This window comes from Crinia signifera, chromosome 2 (genome assembly GCF_055691185.1).
Source record: "Crinia signifera chromosome 2, ASM5569118v1, whole genome shotgun sequence".
In the NCBI taxonomy this organism is placed as follows: Eukaryota; Metazoa; Chordata; class Amphibia; order Anura; family Myobatrachidae; genus Crinia; species Crinia signifera.
In genome coordinates, this window is record NC_139218.1 from 241,171,717 (window position 1) to 241,197,950 (window position 26,234).

Below are 26,234 nucleotides of genomic sequence, written 5' to 3' on the forward strand. Positions count from 1 at the left end.
CCGGGGAAACGCGTTGAGCCATTGAAAACAATTTACCATCTTTATCTCTTCAAGTGATGTCCCTTCTCCCAAAGACGTCCATCATCTCCTACCACTTTATTGGATTACAAATCATTTTGGGACTTCAGCACAGTTCCTAATCATCCTACTTAAAGGAGAAGACGCCAAATAGGGAGAATTGCCTGTATCTCCATATAGGGAACCTATCCATGGGACTTCGTCATCACCTTTTCCTGGTACCCACAAACCCTATACCAGAGAACGACAGATGGTAATATCACAACAACTTTATTTCACTAAATTCCACACTGGTGGAGCTCCACATCAATAGCTATAAGCATCTTGTGCTCTTTTTTATTCATAATTCATTTTATGTGTTTATTATTTTTCTTGATTGTTTTTATATGTTAAAATAAATTTGTTAATATTTTTGAGATACCGTCTGGTCTTTCTAATTATTCAGCCAGCGCTGGCACATTCTCTTTTTTTCATATACAGAAGTATATGTACATGAAACTAATAAAAGAATATAATGTTCATTCACCAATATTTATAAGCCATTATAAGTTACAATAAAAAAGTAAACCAAAATATCTTATGATGTTATATTTGTTCTGAAATACTTTATTAATATTAATATTAAGTATGTCATATTTATGATAGGGATAATGCCGATTTTTCTTCTTACAAACATCGTTCGTACAACATTATGAACTGTTACTATTTCTATAGCCTTGGGAAAACTCCTTATACCCAATGTTGTCATGTGTCTGATAAGACAAACAGTAGTCACTGTGATTCCCATACATTTTCCTTGTGCCTCCTGCGCTTTGTGTTATGTCATGTCGCTGTAGCAGTACCAGGGCTCTTCAATTCCTCACTGGATTTCTTCGGCCTCCTGGCTGCTAATATGACCCCTTGTGTCTCCAGGGTTGTCATCACCTGCATTAACAGAAGAACTATCTTTACTGTAATCAAAGTCCTCTTCATTATAGTCTACAATGTCCTGTCCTTGATTGTAGCCAGCTTGATTTTCACCTGCTCCATAGTCATTATTGTCAGGAAGACCTTCGTTAACGGAGTCTCGTCGCTCTTCAAACTTTCCTTTGTTTCCTTTATATTCAGACCCATCAAAATTGCCATTGTTATAGCCATGGCCATGCTCATTATCAGAATTCTTATAATTAGAATTCCTTATATGCTCCATTACGTCTCCTCTAATGAATGCTTCATTTTCTGTCTCTGTAGTGCGGTCAGACTGAACCGCAATAAAGCCAGTCCCTTCTGACAGACCTATTCCCAGTTCCTTGCTAACTTCTTTTTCATCAGCCACAGAAACCATCTGAATTTCATTGTTGACATCTCCTCTGATGAGTTCATCACCTTGATCTGATACAGACTTAACAGCATCGGTGCTGTTCTTCTCAGTAACCACGTCAGTATTAGAGTTTTGCTGAAGTCTAGACTCACTTCCTTCATCTACTAGCAAATTATGAATTTGTACACTCTCTGTGGAAGATTTTTGAAAATCTATAAGGAGAAATTAAAAACAGTTATAATCAAAAAAAAATTATTGTTATACAACATGCTACATTTAGTTTTTTGTCTGCTAAAATGTCTGTCAGAAATATAACTAGTATTGTGCTTCCTCAAGTATAATAAACTACCACTAGGATAAGTGGTTACATAAAGTTGCCTTTATCAGCTGCAAAAATTGAAGCCATTTTATAAGGGGTATCCTATTTGCATTGGTTTGCCAGGGCTATCCTATTAGTCCCAATGCCAGCATCCTTTTCTCCAATACTCACTGTTATTGGGTATTATGCTTTATGTGCCTCAGGTACACGAAGCATAATTTCTTGATAAGCAGCCACTGGGACATGAAACAACACATTGGATTTGGCACTTATCTCCAATCCCATGACTTTTCACCCAATCGTGGGTCAATTTACACGTTTTTAATTGGCTGAAACAGCCTTGGGGCTAATAGGATATAGCCCTGTATTATATTGTATAAAGCAATCAGTTTGTATATACTGCAACTACCAAACCACACAGCCCATAAAGCAAACCAGTAGATAATTACTGCAACAGTATGTGGGGAATTTAATAAAATGCGGACTTTACAACGATTTTGCTGTATATCATTGTTGATTAGGCCATCAGAACCAAAGGATTTATTGCTTGGAGGTTTACAATCCAAATTAATGCTAATTTGCACTGATTTGCACCATGCCTGAAAACTCGCCCAAAAAATTGTCCTGGATTTGTATTCAGAACATTAGAAATGAGATTGTGATTTGTGGCAAGTTCGGCTGTAAAATCATAATGTTTTTGTGATTTCTGCCAATGATGACTTCTGTCAGTTTGTACTGTAATTCATCACAAGAAATCAATGAAAATCTATGATTTGCGCAAATCTCAATATATTAAATGTGCTCCTTGATCTTAAATGCATACAGTCTGAACAAGCTGTATGAACAAAATTAGCATCTTAATTAATCTTCAGTGAGAAATCATTCACATTTTCTTTTTAAGATTATGCAAAAAAGAAAGTAAACCGCTGTAGAAGTAATATGTCACTAGATTTGTTATCGCTTAACGTCAAAAGGCACGTGCAAAGTTTTATATTAAAAAGACAACATTCTAGAATGAGATGTTGATTTCCTCAGACCTCATAATAAGATTATGAACTACAGAATCTACGTGCAATTTTGTTTTTCTATATTATTTTATATGCATATAGCAAACATATCTGTTGGTAGATATGCATATAAAGTAAATATATAGCAAGTAAGTATATAACAAGGCCTAATACACACTGACTTTTCATTTACATGTAAAAATGCCAAAGAAAATGCATTTTCAGAGAAAAACACATTTTGATATTTTATTCTTAAATACTGTTTTTACTTATGTTCACATATGTTCACATTGGAGAAGGAACAACACTGCATTGACCTGAGGTCATGGATGTCAGACCAGGGGGGTGGATGAGGCAAGGGGTATGTGACCACCAAAAAAATATATTCTTTTTTTAAAAATTTGCCAGTCAATGTACTGAGTCATGGGGTGTAGTGCAGCCACCATCTACGCTTACTATTGCTAGTGTCTCCCTCCCCATAGGCTTCTCTGCCCCTCTCCAGGGCCCTCCTCCCCCTGCAACCACTACAGTGTGTGTGTGTGTGTGTCTAGTTAGTGTGGGCTGTCCCCTTCTCTGGGTCAACTTCATATGTTCCTCCTCTCTTTCCCTTAAGCTCCCCCTTCACCTTCTCTCCCCCTCACACAGTACCCCCTGTGATAGATACTGTAGATAGATAGATAGATAGATAGATAGATAGATAGATAGATAGATAGATAGACAAGATAATATGTTGCAATTGCAAACAATAGGTCCATTGTCAGGCAGTCCTTTGCCTCTCACTGCTTTAACATGTGTTGTACCTCACAATACAACCCTGGCAAACCCATGATTTAAACACTAGTGTAAAGACTGCCTAAATTGTATCCACCCATGAAATTATTATTATTATTATTATTTTTAAATATAACCTATTGCTACAGTATTTAGTAAGACAACATTTCCCACGTCTGCAAGGACAGTGAAGTAGAACACACTCTTCCTCAGCATAACTGTTCTCATATTGCAATATGGATAAATAATATTTTGTTTGACTGTTAATAGTGATGGTCAGTATAAAGGGGACAATATAAAGCATTACTTTATCAGCAATATTTTCTTTTTATCAGCAAACTGGCCTGGTACAACCACTTGTGTTCTCCGAGGTGATTGTCTGCACTGTGGAGCTTGAAACAGATAGAGATCAAATGTAAAGCCAGTAAATGGAATAGAAGTCTAAACATGGGAGGACGAGAGCAGCCGCGGGCGCACTCTAAGCTGGAAATGCTTCAGCACTTTGTCATCTATTTGATTTGGCTCATATAGTAACAGATGAGTAGTGGAAACTGGATTTATCTGAAGATAATCAAATAAGGATACAAAGGTTTATACCAGGGGTGGCCAACCGGTCATAGGTAAAGAGCCGAAAAATATCGGTAGTCAAGCTAAAGAGCCGACATCATGCGCGCGCCGAAGGCGCATGCGCCAAAAAAAGGGGCGTAGTTTATTTTGACCCCTTGGGTGGGTGTGATACAAATATGCCTCCAATAGGGCAGTGCCATATATACATCAGGGTTGCCAACTCTCCCGGCCCCCGGAAGGGTGGGCCACCCTCCCGGAATCAGGGGGACCCCCACTGAGCCCCCCCAATCGCGGCATTTATATGCCGCAATCCGCGGGTCTCAGGGGAGGGGGCGGAGCTAAAACGCACAATCGTGTCATTTTAGCCCCGCCCCCTCCATGGATATCAGTTATTCCGGCTATTTGCCGCAATGGGGGCGGGGCTTAATGATGTCACTGTTAAGCCCCGCCCCCAAAACTCATAATGCACGATTCCTCTCCGGGCTTCTCCCGGAGAGGATTTTTTGAAAAGTCGGCAACCCTGATATACATATTCCCCCCACGGTGCCAGGAATGCACCACACGGTGCCGGGTATGCCCCTATGGTGCCAGAAAGCTGGTATGCCCCCATAGTGCCACAAACTGCTATGCCCCCACAGTGCAAATTTCCCGGCAGCAGCACTCACCGTTGTTGCTGCTGCTGCCGGGCGGGGAGAGGACAGTCTGGTGTCCGCCTGCAGTCCTCCTGTCATGTCACTGATGGGAGGAGAGCACAGCACACCGCGTGTCTTCTTCCCCCTCACTTCCCTGTGACTGGGCTGTCCACCAATCAAAGCTCGCTGGCCGGCTCCTGATTGGCTGCTGGCCCGCGAGCTCTGATTGGCAGACGGCCCAGTCACAAGGATGCACAGTAAGGGGTAGGAGAGATGCGCGATGCGTGCTCTCCTCCCCTCAGAAGGAGAAGGGATTCAGGGAACCGGCAGCAGGGGGGACTGGGACGGACAGTGGGCGGCGGGCAGCAGTGGGAGCAGGAGCCTCACTTTACAAGGGGGAGAGCCGCATGAGGCTCAAGAGCCACGGGTTGGCCACCACTGGTTTATACCATCTGTGTTCATTTAAATAGAGGGTCATGTCAAGAGAAAGAGGAAAACATGCCAGGTGATGCTGCATAAAGCTGCCTAATAAGAGGATATATCATGTGCTGTAGAACAACAGCATTCATAATGTTCTATGCTAATGGCTCTTTGTAAACGCCCTATTTTAATGGATTTATTAACATTTTTACCGACAATTGGCCTGATTCAGGCCTCTTAGCAAGGCTGCATTTTTTGCAGATGGACAACACCATGTGCACTGCAGGTGGGGCAGATGTAACATGTGCAGAGAGAGTTAGATTTGGGGGAGTAACTTTGATTCTGTGCAGAGAAAAGTCTACTTTATTCTTACATTGCAATTTAGAATTCGGTTTAAACACACCGCATCTCTCTGCACATGTTACATCTGCCCCACCTGCAGTGCAGCATGGTTTTGTCCACTTGCTAAAATTGCAGCATTGCTAACAAGTCTGAATCAGGCCCAATATATGACATACTCATTGCAGGCTTGCCACCATACACAGATTACCATAAGATGTCCTATCCATTAAAATGTTGCAGGTAGAACGTTCCTATTGAAAGCACACCAGAAAATGGGTGGCACAAATGTTAAAATTTCACTTTTTTATTTGCAAATGGACAATAAGCACTACCCTTTAAAACCAGGAATAATGACTTATCTGACCTATTACTCCCAAAACACAGCAGCAGCAGACCTAGTCCTTCCTGGTTGTACACAGCATAGTAGCTAAAGGTGTATACACACGGGAGCAATATTGTGTGAAATCGCTGGGAATATGGTCGCTGAGCGACCATATTGCCAGTGATTTGGAGCGCAGGTGGCGATAAATCGCCAGCTGCGCGCTCCCGTGTGCACTGCCTAATGGTCGCTGGTCGCAGGAGCATGCTCCTGCGACCAGCTGCTTTCCCCGCGATCGCTCTGCCGGGAGGTCAGCGCCGGGGAAATCAGCTGACCGTGCGGCTGCTCCCTCCCTCCTCCCATCAAAGTGACAGCAGCAGCGTCTGCTGCTACTGCGCTCCCCCTCCGCCCCGTAGCAGTGTCTCCTTTTCATCGCTGATGAAAAGGAGACACTGAGCAATATGATTGCTGGGGATATATTGCTAGCAATATATCCCCAGCAATCATATTTCCCCGTGTGTACACAGCTATACACTAGGCAGATGTAGCAGGTGCTGCACATGATAAAACCTAAGCCAATATAGATCAAAAGATTTACTTGACAAGGTATCCGGATGGCTAACAGACAATGTCTAGGTCAACAGTCAATAGGTGGGCACAAAAAGGTCGACATGCTCAAAGTCGTCACAAGCAAAAATGCCGGCATTGAGAAAGTCTACACATGGAACGGTTGTCTTGAGTTTTGTTCCCCTTTTTTATGCTTTACCATCCACATGGACTCAGAATGGGAACGGGAAAGCATGGTTTGCAAAGCGAGCAATGTGAGGGAACGCATTACACTAATTGAGTTTCCATGTGTTCAGGTGCTGTCCTTGATTTGAAAAACTCATGGCGTCCATTTTATGTGTCAACCTTTTCTGCATCGACCGTTTACATTTGTCGACCTTTTGCTGCAAGTGACACATCCAGCTCTGCCTCCACTTTGATGTACCTAGGCTTCAGCACCATTATCAGTCCTTTCTTCAGTAGGGGATGGCCCACTCCTTGTGAAGCTGACTTTGGATTTCCTGAGCCTGCAGTGCCACCAACTCCCTCTGCATTTTAAAAGGGTCCATATGAAAATATTGCAAATTTTGGTTATGGTAGTATCAAACTGCAGTATATTTCTCCAATGTAAACCCAAAATAGTACTGCAATAACTTTTTATTAATTCATATTTAGGGAGTGGCACCTTGCCTGCAGATCAGTACATACCCAGTCAAGAGGATAACCTTGGGTGGAAATCCTTCTAGCTTTCACCATCCTTCAGTGCTTGCTCCTTTAGTGTGTCTAACTAATATATGAAGCAACACAGTGTTGTTTCTGCCAACCGACCTTCAAACACATGGAACAGCCAAGAATATAAAGCGGAATTATGGTGCTATAACTGGGGCATATTTCACCTATTGTAAATCAAGTACTGAGCAACACCAACAGGAATATATCGCAAAATAAAGTTCTGGCTTTATTACCTTATGTTAAGCCAGACATGAGACCTATCACTCCCTTGTGAGTCTAGTAAGAAGGTTAGATGGAAAGTATTTTTGGTACTTGTTTCCTAGAACGGCGCCCATCGCGGGCATCGCATGTACATCGCATGCCATTATAATGGCATGCGATGCGACCGATGCGATGTCCGCGATTTTACATAGAAATGCGTGCTAAAATGTAAATCGCGTCGGTCGCATCGCATGCGGCCAAAAAATCGCATGCGATGCGACCGACGCGATTACCGCGATTTTACATAGGGAACAATGTTAAATGGCCCAATTGTCCCGATTTCACTTAGGGAACAATGTTAAATGGCCCACAGACATCAAATAGCCACCCTGAAGTGTGAAATGGCCCCCCCAATTGTTAACGCCACCCCACGATCAACATCAACCCGAAGCGTGGCGAGAGCAGCGAACCCGCGAGGGGTGGCGGTACGCATCCTCCGACCTTTTCATACCCCCACTATCCACGTCAGCGTGGAGTCGAGAATAGAAAGTGTGGCGAGCGCAGCGAGCCACCAAGCCCGAAGCGTGGCGAGCGCAGGGGACGCGTATAGCTGTGAAGGTATCCGCTGCACTCGCCACGCTTCGGGCTCGGTGGCTCGCTGCACTCGCCACACTTTCTATTCTCAATTCCACGCCGACGTGGATAGTGGGGGTATGAAAAGGTCGGAGGACGCGTACCGCCACCCCTCGCGGGCTCGCTGCGCTCGCTGCGCTTCGGGTTCACGTTGATCGTGGGGTGGCGTTAACAATTAGGGGGCCATTTCACACTTCAGGGTGGGTATTTGGGGTCTGTGGGCCATTTAACATTGTTCCCTATGTGAAATCGGGTCAATTGGGCCATTTAACATTGTTCCCTATGTAAAATCGCGGTAATCGCGTCAGTCGCATCGCATGCGATTTTTTTTCCTTGCGATGCCTAAGATCAAAATCTTGGGCGCCGTTCTAGGAAACAAGTACCGTATTTTTGTGTTATCTGAGAAGTGATGGTTTTTAAGGTGCATACACATGGTTAGATCTGGCATTTGATTCGATATGCCGTTCGATTCGATCTGGCATTTGATTCGATTTTGATTTAATATGCTGTTTGATTTCAACTATATAGTCTTGCCTGGTAAACTATTTATTTTTATTTTTGATTTCCACTCTACTGTGTTACCCCCTGCGCTGGGCAACTAACAGGGTTTTTTCCCGGGGCTTATTCGTGAAAGCAGATCCCCACTATCTTCCTTCTGCTGCTCACAGAGGGCCTTATTTTGGTTCATTCTTTCTGACATTCTTTCCTTCTTAGATGGACAAAACCATGTGCAGTGCAGGGGGGCAGATGTAACATGTGCAGAGAGAATTAGATTTGGGTGAGTAATTTTGTTTCTGTGCAGGGAAAATACTGACTGCTTTATTTTTACACTGCAATATAGATCTCACTTTGAAGTAAAACCCCACCCAAATCTAATTCTCTCTGCACAAGTAACACCTGCCCCACCTGCAGTGCACATGGTTTTGCCCATCTAAGAAGGATTTTGTCAGAAAGAATGAACCAAAATAAGGCCCACTATTAGAGACCCTTATTCTGTACTCCTGCCTGTTCTGTTCACTGCCTACAAGGCACACGGACAGGTGAGGGATAGCTCTGCGTGAGCACATCTTGATTCTCATATCTGCATAGGGACTAAAATGAATGTCATTCCTGTAGGTATATGTATTGTATGAAGGATTCTACACCGAGAATTGTGGTATCCCAATTGTGACAAAACACCACAATTTAGAAAATATTTGTAAATAATTGTACAACCTAAAAAACTTTTCTTATTTTTTCTTCTTTTTCTTTTGTTGTTATATATTATTGTCTACATGTCACAATCTCAGTAATTTCAGTCGAGTCGATTAATGACTCGATAATTTGACCAAATCCAAAGTGGAGATCATTTATTACAAAGGCTGATACATATCATAATTTGTTATACATTTCCACAATTTGTTTCATAGTATTAGCACCTTAATAAAGATATGTGAGTGCATATTGGTAGAACTGCACATATCGGCTCACAATTGCACATTTATAACTTACTTTTTTTCATTTTCTTTGTCCCTATTTCATTTCTTTTCCCCTAACCCCCTCTTTTCCCCTTATATTCAAACAATATTTAGCTGGGTTAGTGTGCTGTATTTAAATGTATTTCAATAAAAACACATTTTAAATTAATTTAAAAAGCAGTGCCCCAACAAATAGTTATCTTTTTCTCTTTTCCTTACTCCACAAGCACCACAAACAAAGGTATGGCAAACATTGGAGTCTTAATATAACTGAATGTTGGTTCTATATATGAAATTTATAATTTTCAGTCTGTGCAAGTCTTTTTCTCAGTTTTTCTGATTTCCACTCTACGTAAACGTGCATTGAGATCGAATCTGCATTGAAAGCTACTAAAAGCATTCGATGTGCATTTGATTTTGATTTGATTTTGCTTCTATAAGCAAAACCGAATAGAAAAATAGTGCATATCTATTAAGGAATACATAACGGAATATGACCACGTTTCAGTATTGGTGCAAATGGGAGTTTCATGGTAGCAGTACAATTAAAAAAATGTAAAACATGATGACTGTTACTATTTTATGTGACAAAAGTAGTACTCAAAAGTAAAGCTCCTTATCAGCAGCAGCTTCTACCTTTATATCTCAGGTGGTCTAGCACTGCTCTGAAATGATTGCAGGCACGGGATCATCATTTTGTATATGTACACAAATTTAAAACAGTATAGACTTTTAGATTTATAAGATAACGAAGTGTGATTACCTATGATAGGGGCAATTCTCTGAAACAAAAAAGTCAATTGATTCAAGGTACTGTATATGTAAGCATTCAATAAACTAATCATACTTGAGATCAGATTTAATATAAACTTTAATATAAACTGATTAATACATAATACATTTAGCAGTACGGACGGTGTAATGGTTAGCATTACTGCGTCACAGCGCTGAGGTCATGGGTTCGATTCTCACCATGGCCCTAACTGTGCAGAGTTTGTATATTCTCCCTGTGATTGCGTGGGTTTACTCCGGGTACTCCGGTTTCCTCCCACAATCCAAAAATATACTGGTATGTCAATTGTCTTCCAACAAAAATTAACCCTAGAATGTCTGTGTGCGCGTGTACATGTGGTAGGGAATATAGATTGTAAGCTCCACTGTGGCAGGGACTGATGTGAATGTTCAAAATACTCTCTGTGCAGCGCTGCGGAATATGTATGCGCTATATAAGAAACTGTTAATAAATAAATAAGTAAATACATTTACCTCTTTCTTAGGTACTTATGTATTATCTGGGCTCCCATGTTAAATACACCCCATTTTTTCATACCCCTACTATCCAAATACGCATGGAGTTGATTTTATATAGTGTGGCGAGCGCAGCGAGCCACCGTGCCCGAAGCGTGGTGAGCGCAGCGAGCCCCGCGAGGGGACGCGGTCTCATAAGAAAAACGGGAGCCCAGATATTACATAAGTACCCTTTCTTACATTTATACAATATGTGTCAGTAAAAACAGAACATGTACTTAGCAGCGCACAATAGCTGGTCTCCTACATGTAAGTAGCATAAGCTCATTTTTCAAAGCAAACTTTATTTTTTTTATGTTTCTTGGTGACAATGTTGAGCTGTTATCAGGTATGTACAGCAATGTAATGTCTCTGTCTAATTACCAAATCTTTCAAGTAATCCATTTCACAAATATTAAAGTGATTTGGGTGACAAGTGAAATACAGGAAATGTTTAGCATTGATTAAAACGTATGCAAATAGCATACATTGCATTTAAATTGTGTTTCACAAATAATTATCTTAAAAATGTAAATGTGAAAGGTAGATCACTTGGGCTTTAAGCCAACTTTGATTAATTAATCCTGGGGATGCAGTCACCATGTCATTCAAAATGTAGACCAATGGCTCCCAAACTCAGTCCTCAAGTAACCTCAACAGTACATGCGGGAGAGAGGAGGAGGCCCAGTTTAGCCTCCCCCATCCTGCCCCCTCCTCTCTGCTGGCAGCAGCGCAGCACTGTAGAGTCTGAGCTCTAGAGGGCTCAGACTCTAATGCGCATTCACAGATCTCTGGAAAAAAAATTCCGCCAATTTTCACAGCACTGCCACCATCATTGAAGGACTCTGGACAGGTAAGTTTAAAAAATGGTTACAACGTGTGCAGTGGGGGGAGGGGGGCCTGGACTTAGGGGCCTGTGTGCGCCACACACACTGCACCCATTATCATACCGATGGAGCCCCTCTCTTTCAAGTCTCCGCTGGCGAGCACTGGTGGAGAGGGACTCCATCAGACTGGGATGCGCATGTGTCTCACATGCAAGCGCGTCCCAGTCACTCGGCGGCTGGGCGGTGTGACCCTGCCTTCCTCCGCTTCAGGGAGACAGGCAGAGTTAGTGAGGGTTCACTGTGGCAGTGGGGACCGGGGAGGCGGCGGACGGCGGCAGGGAGCTCTGTCGGAATGGGGTGCATGAGCATCTCATGCGTGGGCCTCCTCCAACGGCTGATGATAGAATCTCCAGCCCCTGCAAACATGAGGCCGGCTCCATTTATATGCCTCTGAGTACAAGTTTTTCCGGTCTCACAGAATCACAAGGGAAATAATCTATGGATCTCCTCCTGTTCACCTACCAGAAGACCTAAAAAAACATGGACTTTTGGGGGTCCTTGAGGATAGAGTTTGGGAACCACTGCCAAAACACTGTCCGACATCGCAGACTGTTAAATAAACTTGAAAGCTTGGGATTGGATTCTAAGATGGTTGAATGGATAATATCTTGGTTGCAGGAGAGAAAACAGAGAGTTGTAGTAAATGGAGTGCAGTCACTGGAGGGAAAGGTTACTAGTGGAGTACCCCAGGGATCTGTATATGGACCAGTGCTTTTTAATATCTTTGTTGGTAATATGGCAAATGGAATTGACGGTAAACTGTGCCTATTTCCAGATAACACAAAGGTATGCAACAGGGTAAACACACCAGGAGGGGTAAAACAAATGATTGATGATTTTGGATTAGAGGATGGTCAAGAGCATGGCAACTACTGTTAAATGCCCAAAAATGCAAAATCATGTACTTGGGTATCAAAAATCCAAAGACTAAATATAGTATAAATGGCACTATATTGGAAACTAATGAGGAGCAGAGGGATCTAGATGTCACTATTTCACGTGATTTAAAGGCAGGTAGGCAATGTACCAAATCAATCAAGAATGCAAGTCAGATGCTTGGTTGCATAGAGAGAGGAATCAGCAGTAGAAAGAAAGAAGTAATAATGCCAATAAGATCATTGGTACAACCTCATCTAGAGTACTGTATTCAGTTCTGGAGGACATAGCTCCAGAAGGATATAAATATATTAGAGACTGTACAAGAAGGGGGCCAAAAATGGTGCATGGCCTACATCACAAAACTTACCCGGAAAGACTTAAAGATCTTAATATGTATATTTTGGAGCAGAGAAGGGAAAGGGGGGACATGATAGAAACTTTCAAATATTTCAAGGGTGTTAACAAGGTACAGGTGGGAGACATTCTTCACAGGAAGAGAAGCAACAGAACACAAGGACATACACTGAAACTAGAGGGAGGAAGATTCAGGGGAAATTTGAGGGAAAATTACTTCAGAAAGGGTAATGGAAAAGTGGAATAGCCTCCCATCAGAGTTGGTTGAGTCAAATACAGTAGAGCAATTTAAACATGCTTGGGATAGGCAATTTGATATCCTTACAAAGAAATAAGAATCAAATATGGTTTGAGGTTTGCCAAGTGGTTCTTATCTACAGTCAAATTCTATGTTTCTATGTTAAAACTCTGGAACAGCTGGTGACTACCATACCCAGATAGAAGGGCCCGGGGTACAGCATCACCTGCATCATCCCCATCTGGCTATGTAAATAAGTACTGGATGTATGTTCCTTAGTCAGACCACTTTCACACTGCCTAAACGTTTTAAAAACCGGTATTATGAAACGGTATTTAAAACGGGTCTGAGCCTTCACATTGCAGTAGATTACTGTTTTAAATACTGTTTAAATACCATTCACCTCAGTCAACCCATTTAATCCCCTGAACACGTTTCAAGGCAGAATGCAGGGGACAGCCTATCACAGGTCTGTTGTTTTTACTAAATACCGTTTCAGAGCCATTCTCACTGCATAAAAAACGGCTCTGAAACGTGTAGGACTCTGCTTTTTAAACGTTTTGAAATACCGGTTATCTTCAACCGGTAAATTAACTCTGGTGCTTTCCCACTGCAGCCTTAAACATTTAAAAATGGAAAAAAAACATCAATATACCATTTAAAAAGTGCGGTGTGAAAGGGGTATTACCGAGGGGCATTATTGTTGTTTTGCAAAGCGCTACACACTTGTAGCAATAGTTATCTCCAAACCTTAGAAAGTTATGTCTCAACACTTGGAGTGAGAAAGCAGACACTGCTGCTAAGGCCAGATTCCAAAGATAAACTTGTGTTCAAAGGGTTAGAAAGAGCTGTCATTTCTTTGTAAATAACCACCTATATAACAAACATTCAGTTTAAGCAGTAAAGCTTTTGTGCTAGTGGTGTCAAGATGTAATAAGCAACTTGTATTGCTGTCAAAAGTGTCAGCGAAACAGTGCTGTTCCTCAAATTACCTCAGCATTCATGTAAAGTCCTAGCAATAAAAATGAAATAACTTCACTGAGCAAAGTTTATATAAAAGGAATATTAAGACTGGAACCATGCGCTGTACTTTCTATCCTGTAGTTCAAATGTTTCCACTTCTAAGGGGGATGGTGTTTCAGCTGTTGATTTGCTTCAAGGATAACAATTCAGGAATATGAAATGTCCTTCAAAAATTTTGATGGTGTATCAATAGTAGCACAATGTATGTTGCATACCTCCCAACATGACCCTCTACAGGAGGGACAGAATGCTCTATTCCCGGTCTTCCTTCTTAATGTAGGATTACCATCACCTGTGGTGAAACACCTTTCTTATCAATGAATCCTCCCGTAGAGCTGTTTGACTCCCGCAACCCCCCTACTCCCCTTGGCGGGGGGGGTCCATCGGTCAAATGATGTGAGTCGCGTCATTTTAGCCCCGCCTACTGCAGTGCAACACCTGAAATACAGGCATTACATGGTGTGACATGGCTAAATTATGGGATCACTCTGGCCACACCCATAAGAAAGTCTCCCTCCTGTGGCTCCCTCCCCGCCCCTTTTTCGCTCCCGGTGGCAGCTCCTCCTCCCTGCCTCAATGAGCTGGCTGCCAGCCAGTAGAAGACTCTGATTAGGAGGGAAGTCCAGAAACAGAGCATTCCTCTTGGAATGGGTCATGTTAGGAGGTATGCAATGTTGTAACAGAAAATGTGCTACTTAGCACATCTACAGCTTTACTGTAATAACATATATAAAAGTATTCTCTACTGAGCAGGGCCCTCTTCCCTCATTTACTGTACTCTTCCTATTTTGCTCTTACCTCCTCCTATGCTTACAATAGTCATAAACCTGTCAGTTGTACTGTATTAAGCAGCTCTATATGGTTCATTGGCATCAGTGAACATTGTGTACTGCTCCTCCCCATGTACTATTCCAGTGAAGTAAAATAGTACATGGGGAGCAAAATGAAGTGAAGTGGGTCCACAAAAAATATGGACAGTAACTGTATAATGATAAATGTTCCCTTTATATACTGTACTAGGTGGTGTGGACCCTCTGGGGTTCCATTTAAATAAAGGATATTATTAATAATACAAACAAATCATTACCAGAACCACAGTGTTCATTTTTATTAAATACCTTCGGTGTGGCACTCACTTTACTGATTGGAAGGATTGGGGGAACTAATGGTATTAACCAGAAGATCTCCTCGATCTGGTACCTGGCGCTTTAATTATGAAGAAACCGTATACTGTATATCTATTTTTGATGGTCAGAATGATTATATGTAGCTGCAGCAACGTAAACGTGAGCAGCCGTTTACTCACAGAAAAAGGACCACACTGATCAATTTAGTATCTTTATATATGCATAATCAAAATCAGTAAAATATAAACATATTATATATTTTACTGATTATGCATATATAAAGATACTAAATTGATCAGTGTGTCCGGTATCTTTGTGCACAGCATTTACCAATATATACTTGCAGCGCAACGTACCTATATAAATTCTTTACTCACTTTACTGATGATAGAAGCACGGACACAGCTTAATATCCTCTTCAGCATCCGAAACGTTGATAAGCTGCGTCTGAGCTTCTGTCATCAGTAACGTGAGTGCTACACCGAAGGTATTTATCTTGTGCAGACTTTCTCTCTGTGGGGGCACCCTTTCAAGTTTCATTGTGGTTGTGTGAGTGCTGCAAATCTCGTATACATATATATGTAGAACCCCATATACAGCAGCACTCCTGGCACCACAATAACCGCAGAGACTGCAACCAAGTAGTTATGGCAATGTTTCAATGATGATTACTTTGCAAACTTTCATCAAAATGCTGCATAAGTAAAAAGCATTGAACCATTGGGCAGTATTCAATGTGATTAATCTCCGTGCATGGTGAGCGTTTTTTTTTCCGCTCGCCATGCACTCGCCGTGTTTTTGCCGAGATTCTCCATGTTTGGAGACTCTCCGTGACGGCACTTTGTACACTATTCAATGTGACTGATACTCGCCGCCCCTCGCGGCGAGTATCAGCCAATCCGGCGTATGAGGTGACGCCGCAGGGAGCCCGAAGACGGTGGCAGGCAGGGAGATGGAAGTCTCCCTGCCTGCCCCAGAACGTATGTGGGGGGGAGGTGGGCTCCCCGGGAGCCAGGCAGCACAGGCTGCCCCCCGGGGAGAGCCAACAGGGGCCGGGTATTCACTGCACCCGATCCCGATCATGCATATGTAATGATCGGGTGCAGTGAATATATGAATATCTAATGAGCGGCTCGGCTACCGGCCCCCTGCTGGCTGCTCTGTGTAAAAAAAATATATATATATTTTTTTAAATTAAATATATATTCATGTGCTATCAGCACATGAATAAAAATAGCATGACCTTTCACAGATTAAAATTCCTGATTTTTTGGCACCAAAATTAAAACAAAAAACCTTTTATTGTAAAAGCTCACATTCCACTTCTCCATGAAAAGATGGAGAATTGCTACACTGAGAGACACGGCGAAAATCACTTAGAAAGACGGCGAGAAGTGCACGTTGAATAGGGTTGCTCGCTTTTTGAGAGCAAAAGTCTCCGTCCAACGCGAGAAAAGCACAAACTCGCCATAAAACACAGATAATTTTTCTCATTGAATACTGCCCATTGTCACAACTACTCGGTTGCAGTCTGTGCAGTTATTGTGGACAGATACCAGGAGTGCTGCTGTATTATTTTTGAGAATCAGCGGGCACCCGCTGTGTAACTTCAGTTTACAAGGTGAGCCAGATTAAGGTTGGATTATACTGTATAAAGATTCCACCGCACTTTTGATACAGTGAAATGGGTGAATACCTGCATTTCTCATTTCCAGATTGAGTGCAGCGGCCTGTAACTACTGTACATTGCTAAAAATAAATTAAAAAAAGAGAGCTCAGCACTCACCATGGTAAACTCACTCACTTTAACACAGAAATAATTATATCAATAAATGGAGCTTTGGTTCATAAATTAATCGGTACTCTTTACCTAGAACGGCGCCCATCGCGGTGATCGCGACATCGCGGGCAGCACATAAACGGCCGCGACGCGATGCCCGCGATCACCGCGATTTTCCCATAGGGAACAATGTTAAAAAGCCTAATTGACCGTGATTTTGCATTCAATGCCTCAATGCCCGCGATTTTCCCATAGGAATCAATGTTAAATGGGCTACAGAGCCCAAATAGCCCCAATTAACCCTTAAATGTCCCCCCAATTTTTGTACGCCACCCCACAATCCACGCCAACCCGAAGCGTGGCGAGCGCAGCGAGCCCGCGAGGGGCGGCGGTACGCGTCCTCCGACCTTTTCATGCCCTACTATCCACGTCGGCGTGGAGTTGAGAATAGAATAGTGTGGCGAGCGCAGCGAGCCACCGAGCCCGAAGCGTGGCGAGCGCAGCGAGCCCCGCGAGGGGACGCGGATACCTTCACAGTTATACGCGTCCCCTCGCGGACTTCACAGGTGTCCGTGGCGACGCGGACACCTGTGAAGCCCGCGAAGGGACGCGTTTACCTGTGAAGGTATCCGCGTCCCCTCGCGGGGCTCGCTGCGCTCGCCACGCTTCGGGCTCGGTGGCTCGCTGCGCTCGCCACACTATTCTATTCTCAACTCCACGCCGACGTGGATAGTAGGGCATGAAAAGGTCGGAGGACGCGTACCGCCGCCCCTCGCGGGCTCGCTGCGCTCGCCACGCTTCGGGTTGGCGTGGATCGTGGGGTGGCGTACAAAAATTGGGGGGACATTTAAGGGTTAATTGGGGCTATTTGGGCTCTGTAGCCCATTTAACATTGATTCCTATGGGAAAATCGCGGGCATTGAGGCATTTTACAGTAAAATCGCGGTCAATCAGGCTTTTTAACATTGTTCCCTATGGGAAAATCGCGGTAATCGCGGGTACCCGATTTTGATGTACCCGCGATTTACCCGCGATGCCCGCGATTACCGCGATTTTTTACCCCCGACGCCCGCGATTCTGATCGCGGGCGCCGTTCTAGGTAAAGAGTACCAATTAATCAGTGCATTTAATCTTGAAGCCCAATGTCAAGGGACACTATTTCATTGCAAGTCCTACTCTAACACCCAGACTCTTAAGAACCTGGCAACTGCTGACACATTAAAGTTAAACTGAAAATATGGTTACTACCTGCAAAATAACTCATGGCTTTAAAAGGTGACACAGTCATCAGCAGTGCTCCTGGATTACCACAAAGCAAGCAGCAGTCACAGATTTAAGACAAATTATCTAGCATACATGTAAATGAGAAAGATGTGACAACGGATTCAGTATGAAATCCCGGCGGTCGGGATCCCGGCGTTCAAGATCCAGACGCTGGAATCCCGACCGCCGAAATCCCGACAAGGGGGGGACGTGGATCGCCCCCCCTTGCGGGCCCGGTACCTCGCTATGCTCGGCACATTAATTTATTCTCCCTCCAGGGGTGTCGTGGACACCCACGGAGGGAGAAAGTGTCAGGATTTCGGCGGTCGGGATTTCGGCGGTCGGGATTCCAGCGTCGGGATTCCAGCGTCGGGATTCTGAACGGCGGGATTTAAACTGCATCCCGTGACGACAATATTGTTAATTAAAAATATACACATACAGGATATCCAACATCCAAAATACGGAATATTCTGAAATCCGGAACTTTTGGAGAGCAACTGAGATAGTGACCCATTTGCTTTCTGATGTTTCAAAGTACACAAACTTTGTTTAAAACACAGAATTATTAAAAATATTGCTTACAATTACCGCCAGGCTGTGTGTATAATTTGTATAAGGAACACAAATGCATTTTGTGGTTAGACTTGGGTGACATCCACAAGATATATCATCATGGTATGGCAAGTATTCCAAAATATAGAAAAATCCAATATTCAAATTACTTCTGGTCCCAGGCATTTTGGATATGGGAACCTCTATATGTAATATAAACAATTTGAAAAAATGAAGGCACATCCTGTTCTCTAAAAATAAATCTGTTACATAACTGTAAGGCTAAGGTGCCCACAGGTGCTGTGAACACAGACATGGTTGCCCCAGTAGAAAATTATCGCTTCAATGTCTGACTCTTCCTATAAAACAGACGCTCATTAGGTTTATGGATATTATTATTCGCATGCCAAATATACCGTATGTTTGGTTGAAATCATTAGCTCTCTAAAAATAGCTGATCCTTATATTATCATGGGTAATTTTAAGGGACAATAGGAGAGGATGGGAGGGACTGTAGGTTAATTCATGGAAAATTAAAACTTATGCAGAATTAAAAGTTGTCTGTAATTGCGATTACATTCTGTGTTCAGAACTAAAGCTGTGTACATATATTTGAAACAACGTGCATTATAGCGACAAGACATGACTACATTTTCATCCAGTGTGTACGCACCAGGGCTATTTTTCAGTAGGCTCCAGCAGGAACTGAGGTCCTTATTCTAGTTCACTCTTTCTGCCAAAATATTTCTTAAATGGACAAAACCATGTGCACTGCAGGTGAAAAACCCCACCCAAATCTAATTATCTCTGCAGAAGTAACACCTGCCTTACCTGCAGTGCACATGGTTTTGTCCATCTAAGAAATATTTTGTCAGAAAGAGTGAACTAGAATAAGGGCCTCAGTTCCTGCTGGAGCCTACTGAAAAATAGCCCTGGTACGCACCATATAATTTACGATACACGCTACTGAGAGTCATTAGAGATATCCTTTGTTGTCCTTTGTTCCTGCAGCTCAATGCGAGGATATCATCAACAACAACATACTGTTGGAATGTGGCCACTAACTATATAGTTTATATATGCACTATAAAGTTGTTCCAGGCAGTTCAAGGAAAATCATTGATGGCATTGCATTGTTTGCTGTGTCGTCTAATGTGTACCCAGCATAAGAGCAGATTTTCATCATTATGCATAGCAGAACAAACCTATGCAAGCGGCCATGGAGAGCCCCACATGGCTTCAAACCTGAAATCATTACCAATGTGCATAAGTACCAGCCTACTCTTTGGTCAAAAGATAAGGACAGTGGCAGGTGGGGAGTTTGACTGAGGCAGTAAGCCTATAAAATCATAACGCAGGTGTCCTATGGCGAGCTAATGGAGGACAGAAACCTCCTATGGAGCAAAAGGACACCTTGAGGAATATGCCACTTATATTGGACTTTGCCTTTTGCAAAATATGATAAATTAGTCATTTATTGTGATCATTGTTTACTGCTCATTGTACAAACGACTCCTGTGCAAAAAAGCCAACAGCCTGATTGTAGAACCAGTCATCAACATGGAAAGAATTTATTATGGAGCAGAGTGTGCTTGGCTTTTGCACTACATGCACGATGTGTGTTGTACATATTTGTTTTCTTCTATTAAAAAATGAGAATGAACTGTGAGATATCATACATTTACCAGTTATTCTAGATGTCTCCTGTGCATGAACCTGTTCTGATAGATAATCCTGATCATCGCTTGCTCTGTAGAAAACCCTGGAGCCTGATGAATTATCTGCCTTTGTCAGTGAGCTGGAAAATAGAAAGCAATAGTGACTCATGGGATCAGTGAGCATTTGCAAACAGTGCGTACAGAGGCAATCACACATCGTACACATTATATGTGTCCTATTGTTTTTACAGGGGTCTATTTACGACAAAAGAGTAACCAAAAGGCAGTTGTGTTATATTCATTTTTTGTGTTCATTTTGACATTGAAAATGTAGTAATTAGAGTCAATTCTCATGAAAATACTGCTTATCCAGAATAAATAAGTATGACATATACTTCAGATGGTTATTTAATAAAACAGCAAATTAAATAAAATGTATCCCTGGTCCAATAAATACTGTTGGAGTCATATACATTTTCTTCCTATATGGTGGTCCTGACACTCCTGGTACCACTTACTGTTACATCTCCTGTCTGGATTCTGGCCTGGCTGTGGCCACGCAACAGTTATAGCCACATCTGGCAGGTCTGTGTAACTGCAGCTTTGCACAAACCTGTCACATAATTAATCTATTACCATGCGTTTGGCTACTCAGCTGCAGTTAATTTGTGTTTCAGGAGGCTTGTGTTTTTCCAGCCATCTGATTGATCCATGATCCCTATATCTTCCTGGTCTGCCTCTTTCCCAGTGCTGGTCATAGTTCACAGTTGTGGTTTGAGCCCTTGACACTCAGCCCTCTGCTTTAGTCCCAGTTAGCTCTGTTTCTAGCCAGCCTCAGTACTTGTTCCTGCTCTGTTTCCAGCTGGCCTCAGTACTGTTCCAGCTTCATTTCCTGACAGTACTCAACATTTCTCCAGCTCTGTTTTCCATTTACCTTCTTTAGTGTTTCAGTCAGTTACCCTGTCTGTTTTCCTGTATTGTATTCACTATTCTCCCATTATTACCAGTCTGTTCCTTCTTGTATTCCGCTCTCCAGTTCTGGTATTAGTCCCAGTTTCTACATTATTTTGCCTCCTGTGTTATCTGCTCTACCCATATCTATCAGCCTGTGTCTAGCTTTTATTTTCTGTCACTATTCATTATCTCACTCTTCAGCATATTTTTGAGGTTACCGCCCTGAGGGAAGCCCGGAGTGGACATCCAAATCTGCACTCCTAATCAACACAAACTCCGTGATTTGCTGGTCTGTAAGGAGGGGCAGGGCAAAAATGGCACAAAATGATGGGATTCGCATAATTTTAGTCCCACCCCCTCCTGTGGACCCACTATTTCCAGCATTTCTGCGGGGGGGGGGGACCCGATTTTCGAGAGCCGCCCAATCAATCTGGGAGTCTGGGAGTATAGGCAAGTATGCTCTTCTGCCTCTAAGCCTTTGCCACTTCTCTGTTGTTAATCTCCCTTTTCACATTCTAGTTTCTCATTTGTATTAACAGTCATTCTCCAGTCTCCTAGCAGGGTCCTCCTTTCTGCCAGCATTGATTAGGGTCACTTGTTGTTGAGCTTGTACTACAACCAGCATCATAAGTCCTGATGGCATCCAGTACCGGTAGGTGCGTCTGGTGTGTTCTACAAGTCTCAACCCCGGGTGCATAAGGGTCATTGCTCTGAAGATCCACCTTAGACAGTAGCCAGTCCAGAGAAGGTCACTAACCTCAAGTTTTGATTAACCAATTGTAACATTTGCACATCATAAGTAAACCTAAACCATGTGCCGTGAGTCCTAATCTGCATATAAAATAAATTTATACAGTGCAGCTTTTTTCCATGACAAGTTCTGCTGTGTACCATATACAGACTAAAACTGGACTATGTTTCCAATCTGATTGGTTGGAATGAAAATCTGGTAATTTCTGTGAGCAAATGAAAATGTGACCGTTTGCTCCCAAACATCGAAAACAGACAAAAATGGTCATTCTGACTATTGAAAAATCTGGAAACACGTGGATCTAAAACACGTGGACTCTTTTTAAGACTCTTTTTCGCTGATGCAGTTTCCACTAAAAAAAAAAAACAAATCGGCATCGGCCCAAAATAGTGTAAAAACCTCCGAAAACTTCAACAATTGAATAGCAATGTCTGTTTTGTTTGTCTAGCAGTAAATACCTCCTATGGCTCAAACAGACATAAAGGTCACATATCAAGTTAATTGGTGCAGTCTCCGTGTGTCTTAGCCACATCGCATTGTGATTAAGATGCATAATCAAGAGAAAACAACACCCAATGCTAGCAGACCTGGCGTCTCACTTTCGGCAAGTGTCACATGGCTTATTAAGGATAGATGTATAAGGACACATCTGTAGGTTTATTTATGAGATGTAAACGCTACCGATATAATGTTGAGCCTAATGCCATGAAATGTTACCCATCTATCAATGTGAATGCTATCAATTTAATGTCAGAGCTGGCTGAGGATGCAGGAAGGTTGCAGCAGTTATACACAATGATAATTACTATTAACATCTACTGTATCAGCTTCTGGTTTGTTAATGGCATATTGGCTGATATTATAGACCGGCATGACTATATATTTTCATTACCATCTGTTTGTATTATTTTTCATTTACATTTGATCTTCTGTAAAATAACACATGCTTATATTTATTTCATTTAGTTTGTATTTATGTGTGTATTTAATTTTCACAAGTATTAACCCTTTCAGGTCCAATGTCTAGTCAGGCACAACAGCCCTAGTGCAAGTAGCAGATCCAGTGGGGAGCCAGTTTAAAATAAGACCATTAATGTAGGTCATTTTTTAATAAAAAAATAAAATAAAATTAATTGAAACATTTAAACCAAACTTTTGGAATTGCAAAATAAATTTGGACTGCAAAAGGTTAATAAAAATGTCAAAACACAATTTTCTTGTCTATAAATAGCATTTATGTATATTATTATATGTTACACACTTTCTCTACACTTTAATAGTGTATGAGATCACTTTCTATTACTGGTAAGTAGAGAAGAAGGCATCCTACCAGGGTTGCCTACCTGAGCCTCTCCTTCAGGGAGAAAATGCTCTGTTCCTGGAATTCCCAGGTACTGTACCGAGCTCCCCACAGGTGATGGCAAGCATACATTACCAGGGAAGTCCAGGAACAGAGCATTATCTCCCTGAAGGAGAGGGTCAGGTAGGCAACCTGTGTTATACTTTTTATTAAGCAAATCTCTTTACCGAGTATGCATGAAGTATCAAATCTAAAAGAGCTCTGTTATCTAAATACATGGCTGTGTGTAATTAAACAATTAACCGTGTGTAATATCAATTACAAAACACTGTTGTACTGCAACCACTGTTGTACTGTAATCTATGGGTAAATGCACCCCCAGAAGGGCTGTAATCTCTCCCTTGCCATCTCCCCAGTGACTGCTATCGCAAACAACCCCCACCCCCACCCCACATACACGCACACACACACACCCAACACACACACACACACTTCTCCATAAGGGAAACCACTTCACTATCTCCACAGTGTTGAGGATTGCTGCAGATTTCCGGTGTGGTCTGGCATTCTGGGATCCAGACCGTTCCAGTTTTTACACCATCCCAGTATGGCCAGCATAAGTACTTACGCACATTAATTAAACTTTATTAGGAAAACACCTGGAGACAATAATTGCAGACCTTCCAGAGCTGCATTTCCCACAGGTGTGTTGCAAGAAGTTGTACTGCAGTAAAAGAACATACATCCCCTTTATCAAACAACACTTTACCCATTATATCTATTTTATAGGAATGCAGCGCTCTTCCTTATCGCCACAGAGAAATCTATTCTGACAAAGAGACAGGAAATCAAAGTACTTGTAAGAATTTTATCTCGCAAACATAAGAATGTTACATTAAGTGGTATGAAGGAAACCATAAAATGTTCTTTTATGTACTACAGTGCACATCAAATAATGTTAGCTAAGTAGATCAAGGTGCCCTTGGGAATGATTTCTTAATCTTAGTAGTAGGATATATTTTCACTTAAATATACAGTGAAATAAATGTGAGCAGTGAATACTGTAGGTCTGTGCAGCAAAGCTGCTTCTATTAAGACATATATTGTAAGTGATGACATACTGAGAATAAATCTTACTGAAAGGAGAATTCCATGCTGAATGCATTCCCCAAGTGGAAGAACTGCTATTAATTTAAGATTGGTTCTCCTTAAAATTTTAATTGTTTTATTTTATAAAAATCACTGCTATTTCCACTCTGCCTCCAGTTTTTATTTTCCACAGGGATATTTATTTTATTTGCGAAGAAATATAATAATATACAATTCCCTCCAGACTTGGTTTGGACAACAGTGGAGGTATCACAGGGATCCCTGGCCGGGGGGGGGTTCATGATCACAGAGTCATTGGTGTAGGGTGGGAGCCGTGGACTCTCTGGCGCACATGGTGAGAGGAGGATGCACTCTCCTATGGCATCCCAGCTCACGGCTTAATCTTGCGGCGTTATTCAGCCCCTCTGTGAGACAGCTGGAGACCGTTGCTGAGGGGGATAGAGGCGCAAGCATGAAGAGGAGAGATGGTAAGGTGTGCCCCTACCCTATGACATCTAGGGCTGGTGGTCAAGACCTGGGAAACCGCTGCCTTGGTGAGAAAAGATCAGGCACCCCAAAGCAGGTCTCTCGCCAATGGGTGTTCCAATCCCCCTCTCCCCCCGGTGTACTGAGGAGACATGAAGGTGCATGGCTGCAGGTCTACTGGGTACAGGACCCTGCAAAAGTGAAGCAGCTGAACCAGCGCTGCAGTTTGGGAAAAAAAGGGAGAAGGACAGTGGCATCTCGAAAACTGGACATAAAGAGAGGCCGGTAACATCTGTTGGTGCAAGTATTGGATGAAGTGAGGAGGATATTGCTGTCAAGAGGAGGTGTAACAGGATAATTGGTTCTGTGGACTGTTAGCATTGAAGCACCCCTATGCCGGTGCCCCTGTCTACCCTATATTCTACTCCATATCCAGGTATATCCCCCTATTAAATAACAAGAGAGTGGGTGCCAGAGGGGACATACTGACTGCATAAGGGAACCGGTCCCATAAGGAAGGACAAGGGGTAAGAAAATGGGAAAAATAGGGCAGACAGCTGATGGGGCAAAACTTGATAAGTATGCAAGAGTCAATAGCAGCCATACCAGATCAGCAAATACAGAACCCAGGGAGTCCCTATCACCAAATAACTCTGTGTTGGCCACGCCATGCTGGGGGTTCCTGAAAAAGCAGAAGGAGATGCACCAGAGATGTGGTTGGAGAACTGGTTGACTGCACAGTTTGGGAGGGAAGTTTTCTCCTCACAGTTCTGCATTGAATGGGCAAATAGGGTGCCAATGAGACCCTTACAACCAGGGTCACTGGCTAGAACAGTCATAGCCACAATAATGAACTATAGAAACCAGGACAATATAATCCGCTTAGCCAGAAACAAGAGCCAACTGGAGATTAATGGAGTCAATATTATGATTTTCCCTGAGTATGCTAAAGAAGTAAAGAAGGAGCGTATGAAGTACACAAATATTAGGAAAAGATTAAGAGAACATATAAAGTACTCCATGTTGTTCCCTACAAAGCTCAGAATAATCTCAGAAGGAGAGACTATATTTTTCTCTAACCCAGAGGAGGTGTCATCTTGGATAGATGGTCGAAAGAATGGAAAATATAGCAGGAAATATGATTTGAATGTTATCTTAAATATGAATAAGCTCTGCTCTTATGTGATTAATTGCCAATCTCCCTCTTTTTTTATTTTTGTTTTTTGGGAGGTGAGTAATGAGACCTATGGGGCCATATATTAGTATAATAACATAATGATGTAAATATGTGCACAAGAATGTTATAATAGAGTGTTTGCCAGAGAGTCCACCACAAAGG

General features: G+C 42.4%; 1 protein-coding gene across 6 annotated transcripts in view; it reads right to left on the minus strand.

Annotated features, from left to right (window-relative positions):
• Nucleotides 1-588: 588 nt before the first annotated feature.
• Nucleotides 589-26,234, minus strand: part of LOC146060654 (uncharacterized) — a 483,494-nt gene continuing 457,848 nt past the window's right edge. For 3 of the 6 annotated variants that reach the window (XM_083174093.1, XM_083174092.1, XM_083174090.1), the window contains exons 85-86: nt 20,337-20,455; nt 590-1,530 (exon numbers count right to left, since the gene is read on the minus strand). In XM_083174093.1, the coding sequence (XP_083030219.1) occupies nt 878-1,530; nt 20,337-20,455 (772 nt within the window). In that variant the 3' untranslated portion in view covers nt 590-877. Of the gene's footprint in view, nt 1,531-20,336; nt 20,456-26,234 lie in introns of all 6 variants that reach the window. The other 3 variants (XM_083174095.1, XM_083174091.1, XM_083174094.1) reach the window with 3 other exon arrangements.